Source organism: Neolamprologus brichardi, chromosome 17, assembly GCF_056152115.1.
Source record: "Neolamprologus brichardi isolate AB-2024 chromosome 17, ASM5615211v1, whole genome shotgun sequence".
NCBI classification, from domain to species: domain Eukaryota; kingdom Metazoa; phylum Chordata; class Actinopteri; order Cichliformes; family Cichlidae; genus Neolamprologus; species Neolamprologus brichardi.
The window spans coordinates 31869428-31882156 of record NC_142120.1 but is presented as its reverse complement, the minus strand read 5'-3'; the positions used below and the strand labels follow the sequence as shown (position 1 = coordinate 31882156).

The following is a 12729-nucleotide window of genomic DNA, read 5'->3' as shown; positions in this document are numbered from 1 at the left end:
AAAAACCATCACAATGGAGCAAAATCCAAACACGAAATATCGTCTGTCTGTGCGTTTACCTCTTTGTCCTCTCAACTCTTCCTAGACGATTAAGAGTATGGTGACCAAACTTTGTGCACAGGTATAACATAGGCCCCTAAGGGTTTTTAATCTATATCAGATATTACAATGTCATTATTTTGCCTAGCAACCAATTTTTAGCATTTATGAATCAATTACATCTTGTAAATGCATTCTATCATTTGAATTTCATGATAACATCTCGCTTATATCCACATAGATGGAGTTACACATGACATATTAAATATGCATATGCTAAAATGGCTCATTTTTAGCATATAAACAACATTTACCATCCTTTTGCCAACAGCATGAATGGGCTAAACAACAGAGCATTGGCAAGTACTCGTGAAGCATGTCAGAAATTAAAGTAGGAGCATTGTTAGAGTTCTTCCCCCCACTACTTAAATTCTGTGTAAAAACTTATGATGAAAACTTTTGACAAGCTGCACTTAAGGCCCTATCTTGGTGTCAGCTGAGCAGACTGGTATTAGCAGCCATGTTTTATTCATCAGCATTCTTAGTTGTCATTGCATATGCCTTATCCTGACTGCATGTACAAGGCAACAGAGCACATGGTGAAAAACAGGATTACAGCAAATGTAAATAATAAACTGGAAGCCCATGAAGATATTCGCTTAATCTGAGTTGGGGATTAATGTCATGATACCCTGTCAGACATGGCTAGGTTGGGGGGGGGGGGGGGGGGGGGGCATAATAACTACAACACAGTCAATGCATAGCTAAATATAAGCACGCACACACACACTAGCGCTGGGGAATTAGGATTGTAGTGTTATCGGGGTTTGACTTTGAACAATATGTGACTTTGCAGCCGAGCGGGCAAACAAAACCAGGTAATCTTTCAGAAATGGCACAAGCTAATTCTGACAAAACAGACACAAGAGAGAGGGAGAGTGTAAACACAATGAAATAAGTGTAATGATACCACCAGAACTCACAAACTACTGCAGGAAAGTCACTTTGCAGATGAGCAGGAACCAATTTTGGATTTTCAAAATATGTAAATACCTTATACTAAGCACAGGGATCAGCCATGTGTGACTGGTATCAAGTCCTAAAGCTAATGATGAAGGTGTAGTCTCCCACTAACAATAACACTAACTAATAGGATTGTAAGTACTGCAGACAGACAGTAAAGTCTCAATTTATTACACACACTACGTGTTTGTAGGCTACATTTCACACTCCTTCATGTCAATACAAAGTCATTATTTCATACACTCAGAGGCCTAACGCGCAGGAAACGAAGGAGGCAGCGAGGTGTAAAAAATGTCCAAAAATGAGCAAGAAAGAGCAGACCAACAGATGGACACATAGGCAGAGCGAAAGAAAGAGAAGGCAGAGTTAGCGCCTCAGGCCAGCACTGACCCCAGCTAAAATTACCCTGCTGCTGTTTTGCACCGCTGCACCCAACACCTATTCAACACACCAGGTACTGTTATCGTGTAGAACATGATACAGGCTCTGACAAAGGTGGCGCCCTGGCAAATTCTGGGGGTTGTCATCTGTCAGGTGAGCAAAGCTGCATGGGAGAAACTGTCCATCTGATTAAGTTTCATATTTATAATCTTAACAGAATTTTTTTTTGTATTAGGATTAGCCAGGCAGAATTCTCAACCTTTAATGTGTTAAAAAAAAAAAAAAAAAAAAAAACGCAAGATAGGGACAGTTTTTCATATCAATAGTGGATAATGACACTGCTTCACTTTAGATCTGAATAAATTACCTTTTTCATTGATACAAATACTGGCAATCAATACATTTCATACATTTCTTCTGAAAACTGCTACACTGTGAGATGCAGCTTCACAGATTCTCAATGTTTAGCTACAAGACTGGTAGAATTTGAAGACATTAATCTGCAGCTGACATCCAACAGTCTGTAGTGGCAGTTAAAAATTACAGTCACATGCATGGTGTCTGAGTGCAGAATACAAAGGGAGTAATGTGCAACTTTATAATACAATAAAAATACATGAGACTCAAATTGTAGTAAAAGCAAAAAATAAACAGTTTCTAAAGGACAGCCTTATCGTTTTACTGACAAGCTTTTTCTTCAGTATGCAATACTTATCCGTTTCACAAACACAAAATTAGAGAGCTCCACAGGGCCTCAATACTCACACTGCACAGCAGTGGGGTTCCTTTTCTAAGGATTAGTGCAACGCTCCATAATTGTATGCACACACAGCTATAGGTCCTCAGTGCCAGCACAGGAAACTAAATGATGACGTGACGTGTCACTCACACCCCATGTGTGGTTGTGGGTGGTTGACCTGCTAAGAAGCTGGACTAGAAACACGTTCAGTGGCGGCGTTAACCCTGATATCAGATCTGTGGATTTCTGCTGTTTTAACCCAGACAAGTGCAGAGTCTGTGTGTGTGTGTAATGTATTAAGCTACTGGTCCCTGCAAACTCATATTCCCATTAAAAGTCTGACCCCAGCTGTGAGAGAAAACCATGTGTGTGCGTTCATGTGTGTGTTTGGGTCAGCAGGTGACCAAATGTGTTTTGGTGAGCCTATCAGTACAATGGCTTTTATGCCTGAAGCGTTTCTCTACAGTCTCTTATTACAGTGTCATGTGTGTCTGTGTGTGTGCCTGTTTGTGTGTGTGAGACAGAGAGAGGCTGATTCCACACACACCCACAGAAGCAGCGTGAAATGTGTTGTGATGTCTCCGCTATGGGAAGCTGTTTTGAGACCACAGAGGAGACGCTCCCCTTCTCTGACCTGCTCAAACTCATTGTCTTGCTGTGACACACACACACACACACACACACACACACACACAGACTGATTGCTAATTTTTTGTTACCTCCATCCTTATGTCTTCTGTCTTCCAGCCCCTGCTTGTAAATGTTCTGAAACATTAGGTCCTCTGAGTTCATTGGTGGTTTACGATTTTGAATCAGTGCCTATCCTCTGGCTGAACGTGTTCCAGCAGCGTGTGAATCATTAGTAAAGGCTGCAGAAAATGCTTTCAGATCAGCAGTGAGTACGCCCCTGCATATCGCTTGATGTTGAATAAGTCACACCTGTATCACTTCTCAAAACTTGCTGTTTTTTTAGTTGATCAGCAGACATTTCCTCCAATGAACAGTCACTGAAACTCTGAACTTACTAAGAACATGAAACCACATCCTTTAGTCAAATAAATATTTTTTGGGTTCACATGGGTTCAAGCAGGTTAGCCACAAGCTTTAAACTATGAATCCAAATGTATGAATGCAAAGTCCCAAAAGTGAAGTACAGAAGCAGCGTGAGTGCGATGATACAGGGATCCATTAGTGCAAGAAGTGTTGGGGAGATAACATTTATAAATGGCACAATGAATATCTGTGGATATACCAAAATAATGACTGAGGGGGTGACTTCCACTCTAGAAAAACCACGCAAAGGAGGGTTTTTTTTTAATGCTTGGACTGTTTCCCTATTGGACGCCTACTAGGGGTTTCTTTTCTGATGTGAGTGGCTTCTGTCATATTTTGGGCCTGCTTCCTGAACAAAATGACTTTGTGTGCATCAGAAGTTAGTGAGGTTGATCTCCTACACAATTTACTGGGACTAAAACCCAAAACCTGTTCTAATGTCTGTCAAAGCACCTCTTTTCTACTTTAGTTGAGCACTCAAACCAATTTATACAACATTCCCCCAATAACAAAAGCACTTTTTTCTACCCCAGAGCTTCCTACCTAACATTCACACACACGCTCTGATGGTATTGGAGAGGAACTTGGGGTTCAGTATCTTGCCCAAGGATAGTTTGGCACACAGGCTAATCAAATCAAATCACCAAACTTACAACCTTAGTAAATGACCTGCTCTACTTCCTGAGCTACCTGTACGAACCTGTTGCAGTGCTGCATCTCATAGTACCATCCACATACAAGTAACTCTCAGAAGTTCTAATCTTGATTTTGTGGCTGATTAGAAACGTACTCATATCAATATCGTCAATCCTTAAACCTGTGAACTTTTAATATTAGGCACAAATGCTTAACAAAGGACTTCAAAGTAACTGACAGACCATCACAGTGACACGTGATTAAGACAGTTTGGAAGAGAGTAATCTACAGTAAAGCAAAAGAGGAAGAACAATTGAAATCTAACACAGAGTTCTGCTGTGGAATGATTGTACAGTAGCACTTGGGATTAGACGTGATTAAATCCACTTAAATCCGCTGTTAAAACGATAAGGGCTTTTTTCTGTATGTTCCACAGCTGAAATATAGGTCACACAGAGCCAAGCAGAGATGCAGAGTTGATGCACACACATGTGCAGCAGTGTTCTGTTCCCTACAAAGAAAACGCGTGCACAAAATCCAACTACCACCACCACCTCCATCACCATTTTACCCGTCTCCCAGGGCAACAAGAGCGGAATCTACCAAGAGGCATGTTGAGAATGAAAGAGAGGAGAGGGGAGGAGAGGAGCAGGAGGAGGAAGGAGAAGAGAGAATGAAAGAACGGGGAGACGGACACAAAAGACAACCCAATCTACCAAGACTTATTCTAATAAGCTGCTAGGAGGAGGATACTATAGGGGTAATCCCTGCTGTGGGACACCCGTCTATGGGCGAGTGTGGATAATGTGGCTACCGTCTGATGGATACAGATAATGGAGTACATGCTCAGACAGTTATATCTGGCCTTGGCATGTGTAAAAGAATGATGTCTGGTTTATTTGCATACAAACTACTGCCTAAACTCTATGTGACAGTTGATGCAATGACACAAACGCATGTTCGCATGTAGGTTTTCATGCAGTGTCCTCCTTCAGTGTTGCACACATGAAATTTAAGTATTTCCTAATTCCAATTTGTTCAGAAACCAAATTATGCAATCGACTTAGCCAATAACCCTCCAAGCTCGAGGAAACATTGATGTTTGGGGTAAGTTCTCCATCATAAACTGTTTAAATCTCATGCAGGGAAACTGAGAATAACTAGTCCCATGTCCACACAATTTTACACAGTATCATTTTTTGTATTCTTTGGCTAATTTGCCATAAAAGAAATCATGTTGAATTACCAAAGAGCACTAAAAGGATTCTTTGTGAATAAGAGTGTGTTAAAAGATGCCTGTACCCTGTTTAGCCTATCCCACCATCATGAGTGACAGAAAAGTTTATTATTTGGCGTCGCTGGGTTTATTCTTCCCACAATTGTGCTGTAGACCTTCTCCATGCTGCCCCCCGCCCACTCTACAAAATTACTTGCTTCTATTTTCCTTATCATAGATGCCCTACAGCATCCTGTTCCCCCCGATCATATCTGCCCCTCCTCCTCCCCTTCAACCACCACCTCCCTCTCTCCATAGGGCTCATGCTGGGTGGGGAGGCAGCAGTGGCAGTGCTGGCATCTGTTCGAAGGGCTGGTGCGTTGCCAGCCACCGAGCATCACTCCGGCAGCCAGAGTCACACTGTTGGATTTATCTCCAACCTGTCAGCTGATGCTTTTTGTGGGCGTTAAGCTGGGCGGGCATAACCTTTTTTCTTTTCTTTTTTTTGGGTGGGATGGGGCATTCGCACTGCCAAAGTGGCCACAAGAGACTTGTGGGGGGGGGTGCAGAAGTGAGAGAAGTGAGTGGCTTTTTATTAAAAAAAAAAAATCACTTCCAGCACAAGCTGAGGGCTGAAGCTCTCAAAGAATAGAGCATAAAGCTGTTAGGAAGGGAGAGCGCAAGCAAGGGATGAAGAGTATATAAGGCACAGTGAGAGGGGCTTGAAAAAGTAGATAAAAGGTAGAGTCTGAGCAGGAGAACAGATCAAGAGAGTGACAGAGAGCCCAGGAGGAAATCAAACCCACATCTGATGCTTACAGGAGCACATTTCTGGTGCAGACAGAGCAGCTCAGTTGAAAGGTCATTCTGTCACCTTGTGGCTTAAGTGCCATTCTAAAGCTTTTTAAAACAAACAAACAAAAACAAAACCCAACCCCATACTGAATTAAAAAGTAAACCCAACCTGTTAGACTGAAGCGGAGCTCATTAAAATCCAATTCAGCTACCGTCGAGTATTGCCCACTAAATGTCCAATAATTCCAATCAGTCTCCGCAGTCAGCGACACGCGCCTGTAAATGTCACGGCATTCCTGCATGAAACTCTCGAGACAATCAGCAGCAACCGGCGTGCCAGAGGACGGAGTCATGCGCTCGGTGTGCTGGTCCCTGCCATCAGTGAAGAATCAATTGGCCGCTAATGGAACCATTCGAGCAATTAGTACCACGACAAATTCATAAGCGATGATTAGTAAAGTTGGTTGTCAGTGCAATTTCCTGATAGGATCCAGTTCAGAGGCATAAACTACCAGCCTCCATTCCCCTTCCCTAACATAACACTAATACAATAAAAGAAGGCCAGAAAAGCAGAAAATTAGTGATTAGCCCCATCAAAGAGCCCGAGTACTTCAGAAGAGCCGGCATTACTCAGCATTTAGATGTCATGTAACATAACCCTGAAATGCTATTGCTCCCTTTCACATAGGACTCCATCTGTGAAACCATGCTAGATGAATTATGAGACTGTAAAACGCTGAGAACTGATAACCAGACTGACATTATCTCCACACAGCCAGAGAAAGATTTAAAAAAAAAAATCATCTTTTGAAAAAACAAATCTGCTCATGTCAGAGGTTTGCTTAGTAAAAAAATTCCTGTGGCCATGTGACTTTGATCCAGGATCAACAGTTTCTGCGCTCTATTGTGTAGAACAACTGAATGGGAGATTCCAGAGGGGCCCCAAGCAAAATGATTAGGAGCCAACTCTTAGTATAACTTCATTCATTCCAAAGTTATATTTGGAATCGGTTATCTACAGCATCCACCATTATCCATTCATGTGCATGTCTTGTCCTGGATTAAAACTCCAGATTGCAGTATTTAGACACTGAAGCCTGCCGCTGAAAATCAAGTTCATCCAAAGGCACCTGCTCCTATGGAAGCAGGAACGCGACTATATGTCACGGCAGGTTCAAACTCCAGGAAGCAGCGAGCAAAGGAATCATTGTGTTTAGTCAGCCAACACAAAAGACTCTGTACGGACTACTTACGACAATTCTCCTCATCGCTGCTGTCGGGGCAGTCATCATCTCCATCACATCTCCACACGATCGGGATGCACGCTCCGCTCTTGCATTGAAACTGCCCGGTCTCACACTCTGACTGTGTGTGAGTTCCTGTATTTTGAGGGAAATATTTTTAAAGAAAGAAAGAAAGAAAGAAAGACAAACTGTCCGTCACTTTCATTTCTCATTTAGAGATCACATTATGAACTTCACAGGAGTGAATCAGAGAAACAAAAATACAACAAATTACAAACAAGTTTGGGAGGTTAACTGACAAACTTTCATTTGTGACTAATGAAAGTGGGAAATTGGTAAAGTTGCCCCAATTAATAATGTTGCTGCTGTAATCAAGTAATAATTCAAGTGTATTTCAAATGCCAACTATCCCTTTTTCCACCATGACTGTAATGGGCATGCTGTTGTTTATGTACCACTATGCCACCTTTGGTTAACTTAGGTTGCTGCCGAAGTTCCTGCTGGCACTTAAACATTCAGACCAATTTCAGGCTATTTCATCTGTTCAAAATGTTAGCTCCAATTACAAAGAATGCATCCAATGCACACCATTACAATCTCCACTCAGCGATCACATCACCACTGACAGCCTTTTCCCATCTTCCAGCATCAGCTAGAGAGCATGTGCTGCCCTTTATTTCATTCACTGTCACCTCCTACCGCCGCTAATAGCAGTCCAAATGCGGACATAAGTATGTACGCACGATGCACACAGCACATTATCTCGGCACTTAAGAAGACGCCGATCGCACTCGTTTGTTTTGTTGTTGTTTTTTCAAACAGGCAACCCAGATCCCCTGAGAAAGCGGTGCCAGTGTCCGCGCTGCGATGCAAATTCACCCCTCTATACCTCTAAACAAGTCCCCTACCTTTAGCGCAATGGAGCTCCAGGAGTAACAGATGTAATAGCACGAGCTTTCCGACCTCTGTCCACATCGTTAGATCCTGGGGGGCTCCGCGGTTGTCCGCATGTAAGTAAAATTTCCTCCCCACCCACCCAAAAAAAAAAAAAAAAAAAAAAAAAAGACAGTGTGAAGAATCTCCAGCGAGTGACTCGCTCCGTGCTGCTCTGCCAGCCTGTCTGCTCGGAGTGTGTGAGTGTGCTCAGCCCGGCTTGCTGCTTTCTCTCCCTCTGCCTCGGCTGCAATTTGAATCAGTGACGCTTATGGGCGGGATAGTTTCAGCGTGTGACGGTGCCTGCGGTTAAAGTAGTAGGTAGGAAAAAAAAAACTACGTGGTTGGCTGCTAGCCAGAGGAGACACATCTGCAGAAAGAGCTGAGTCACAGTCATTTTTCTTTCATTTCCTATTGAGCATTTTAGTAGCAAACCGAAAGTAAACTGCTAAATAAATAGTTCTGACTTCCTCATCTTGAGTTAGCTGGAATGATATATATGCCGGTAAGCTAGTCAAAGGCTTAAAAATGTAGCCAAAATTAAGGAAATGTAACAAGCAAGAGGAAGTTGTCCACCTCCGTGAAACAACGGAAACCCAGACAGGTTCTCTGAAACGTGGTTCACTTTTTCTGGAAGTGGGTGTGTACTGTAATGCAGACCGTCTTCTTTCACCAGTCCTAACCCGTAGTTTTGTGGTCTTAACCTAGCGGTTTTTTCATTAGTGTATCAGCAGGTGAAAATACAAAGGTGGCTGAATATAAGAGTGTAAGGGCTGCTGCGCAGAAACTGGAAACAAAGATCGTTCCTCAGTGACTATACAAATCCCTGTAAAATGATAATGTCCTTAAAGGTACAAAAGGGCATTTTATTTATGTTGTTCAACAGAAAAAAATGATGTTGTGCTCATAAATATTCACTGTTTTGTGTGTAATTATGTCTTCTAGTCACTTGGTGTGTTCTCATAAACTTAGAATTTAATCCATTAAACAGAAGCGGGCGCCAGTTTGTGAAAGCCTCTATGTTGTCACGCCATCTTCAATACAGTGGCTGAGATGGATGTTGAAATTCTGCCTAATCACGTTTAATGTATGTGGCTAGAATATACTCGTAACTCCTCCACATTTACTGATATCCTCTTCCTACTCACCTCAAACCTCATCTCCTGACTGAAGTCAGCGCTCTAACACACACTTACTGTCCATTATTTCCAGCACTTATTGTCAGAAGTTGCTGTTTATGAGATTATAACATTATGCCAACTTACGCAGGGTTTGAGGTTCTAAAAAAAAACATCACAGAGTTGAAATAGTTTGATTACATTCTTGTTCAAGTCCAAAATGTTAGATCCATCTCAAAGAAAGTTTCACAGTTTAACTCCTGTGCCTACCAACAAAAAAGTTCAGATTATTCTTAACAACTGACTTCAGTATCGCTGTCATGGGACAGAAGTGAGCATCGATGACTCATCGACTCGTATTGGACTCCATTCACAAAGTTTTACAGCCTCCTTCAGAGTAAACAGACATGGATACCCGCCATATTGACACTGCAGGCATCTTGGCTGCTTAAGTAAACAGCAAACTGACAGTCTACAGTCGCTACAGATGAATGGCGGCCAGAGTTGTTTGCCCTACAGCGGCCACCATATTCAGGGTTATGCACTTGAATTGAGAAGATATGAAAACACAACTCAGTTAAGTTACTTTAACTGACTTAAGGATACGCAAGTGGATAGGTGATGGATGTATTTGTTATACCAAATTTGAATATGGTGTCCCAATCGAAATCATAGATTGTACATAGAACATGGGCACAGCCATCATGACTTCACTCATTGCTTTTGGGCTCATTTTAAAGTTTCATACTAGCAATTTGGCTACTATCAGGTTTTTTTGTAGCTAGAAGTGGGGGTGGGTGACATAGTCTCAAAAGTATAACATTTTAAACAAAGGTATAAAATAATTTCTTAACACTGTTATTTAACAATCACTAAAGTATTTAACCTTATAGCTCGTTAGGAGCCTGCACAATATTGTCACGTAATAAAACTGAAAAATTTGCACTACCTGGGTATTTCTATCTTGAGTCAGGTCTTCTACCTGGTTGCTTAAAGCATGGCTTTTCTACCATGTAACCACATCAGTAATTTCTATCCACCATTAGCTCTTCATGTCATATGGTGGATGCAGGTTACTGATGAGTGCCCCAGCGACAGTCGGAGGAGTCATTTGTTTATGAGTCACGACTCACCAGCTGCTGACCATGTTTTACAAGCCGTAGAAGGTCACTGTTGTACCTCTGTCCTGGCCTCTTCTTGACAATGATCTGAACCAATTTTTTTAAAATATGGATTCATCACTCAATTAGACCTGTTGCCACTGATTTTTTTCACAGCCATCGTTTCACTAAAACTATTTTTGATGAGTGATCTAGTGCATCGCTAAGATCCCATGTCACATTATTTTTTATGCCGGACTCGTTGTCTTTTGTTCTTCACTAGTCCTATTTTGTCAGATCTTTTAAGGACATGCTAAACACCATGTTGCATAGCTCTTTAGGACTTACTCTGTAAGTGCAAAAATACTATTTTATACCAGTCGAACTGTGTTATCCTTGGCATTTTTCATAGGTGTTTTAGCAACAGGCGCTTAGTAACAAAGTGCTTAAACAAAAAGTGTCTTAAAAAACATACATCTGAAAATGGTCAGGTACAAGGACTGGACCAGAAATGAGTGAAAAAGCAGATAATGTCCAAAGAAAAACGTTGAAAGACCTTCAGAAAGCTTAGAGAACTGTTGCAACCTCTTTAAAAATACAAAGGAGTGACTCAAAACATTTGCACAGTACTACGTTTATTACTTTCTACCTCACTTGAAGGACACATAAGCAGTTGGCGGCCTTGCAGCGTAGCGGTGTAAAAGTCTATATGGTCACAACTAAATGGAGGGCACATGGACGGTGGTTCAAAGACTTTAAACAGATGATAGCATTGGGTTGTATACTCACAGATACAGAAACCAGTGTAACGCTTGTGTAACTCTTGGCAAATACGTTTATTACCAGAGATGCCATAATATTCTTTTAAGACAACCTTGAATCACACAGTTGCTGATAGCTGCTCATGGTCATTTTTGGCTCTCCAAATCCCCTTAAATGTTCACTTTGTGCAGAGCCTCGCCTCTTTATATCATTTATAATTGAGGGGATCAGTTGTTATTCCTAGAATTTGGCTCAACCTGAATACACAGTGCAGAGCAACATGCTGACAACATAATAAGTACCTGACAGCTAAATGAGAAGGCATATTGGTAATGTAAATCACACTGTTGTCCCAAACAGTCACGAGGTTGTCTTGAAAAACTGACCTTTGCCTAAATAACTGGAAAAACTGAGACCTTTTTCAGGAATAAGGACTCCCGTGTGCTCAAATCATATTCTGCTCCTACAAGTCAGAAACTGGTCACAATGAAATGTTCACTGAGCAGCACTCACTGCTTGTTTTGTTCTCCATCAAGTTTTTCTTTTCAGTGTACTACCACATGGCGGGACTCGAGTGAGCACCAGATGAAAATTCATGTGAAAGCAAGCATCTTCAGTGGAATCACCACGTATTCATATAGTCTTCTCTCCAACATGGTGTGAAATGAAGCCGTGTTGTCTTTGCTCTGTAAATGTCCTTTTTAAAGTTTGTCAGCAGCATCCGAAATGGCCATTGTAATCCAGTGATAAATGTAAAAGATAACATTAGAAGTCCTCATGTAATTTTCCCACATAGATCTAATTTTCATGCCTTGTGTTGCTATGGGAAACAATATAAGCTAGCTAATAAATGGGAACACCACTGGCAAATCATGTTTTATTCACTGGCAAATGCCGCAAGCTGGAGCTGTTTTTTTAATGTTTTCCAGTGCATTTAGCAAGGTTTATTTTGGTTCCTCATCTTCTAAAGTAAGCTTGTTAAACAGTTGAGTAACTGCCGTGCTTGCATTTAAAAAATTGCAAGCGATATGTGTCATATGTTTTGCTGAAATATGAGGCCGGTTGATTTTTAGCTGTCTGGAAGAATCATAGTGAATAGCTTAAGAATAAAACAAAGTTGGGGGTATGTAGAGTTATATCAGTAGAGATACTTAAAGCCAGAAAAGTGACCTGACATAATGAGAGAGAATGACAACCGAGTTCAATCTTGAACTGAATGAAAAGTGTGTGCATTGAAAGGGAACAGGTCAGCACTGCTGTTCTATGCAGCAAGAGTTCAGTTTTGATTTTCTGCAGTTCAGCATGGCTCATGTGCATGAAATGACTTTAACACATGAATCAACACATGAATAATGAATAAAACTACTGTATAAATAGAAGGGGAGGAAAAAAATACAACTCGTGCCTCTTATACATTATTCAATAAAAAAAAGAGTGTGAATGAAACATTAAAAAGCTAGCACAGGTGCAGAAAATGGTTAAAAGGGGGGGGGGGGGGGGGGGGGATGTTTGGCATCACTTTCACATTAACTGTGTTTGTTGTTCCTCGGGGGAAGGACTACATGCTACAGGAGACATACCAGAACAGCTAGAGAAACTCAAGAAAACTTTAACTCTTATAGTATACAAATTGGGTTTTTTTAAACTGTGCGTATCTGTTGTTAGAGTTTATTGCACATGTTTGACTTTT

The 12729-nt window shown here is 41.3% G+C and overlaps 1 protein-coding gene across 3 annotated transcripts in view; it reads right to left on the bottom strand.

Moving 5' to 3' along the window:
- lrp8 (low density lipoprotein receptor-related protein 8, apolipoprotein e receptor) overlaps nt 1-8153 on the bottom strand; it is a 178114-nt gene extending 169961 nt beyond the window's left edge. For all 3 annotated transcript variants that reach the window (XM_006804008.3, XM_006804010.3, XM_006804009.3), the window contains exons 1-2: nt 8035-8153; nt 7136-7261 (exon numbers count right to left, since the gene is read on the bottom strand). In XM_006804008.3, the coding sequence (XP_006804071.2) occupies nt 7136-7261; nt 8035-8101 (193 nt within the window). In that variant the 5' untranslated portion in view covers nt 8102-8153. The remainder of the gene's footprint in view (nt 1-7135; nt 7262-8034) is intronic.
- Nucleotides 8154-12729: the final 4576 nt, after the last annotated feature.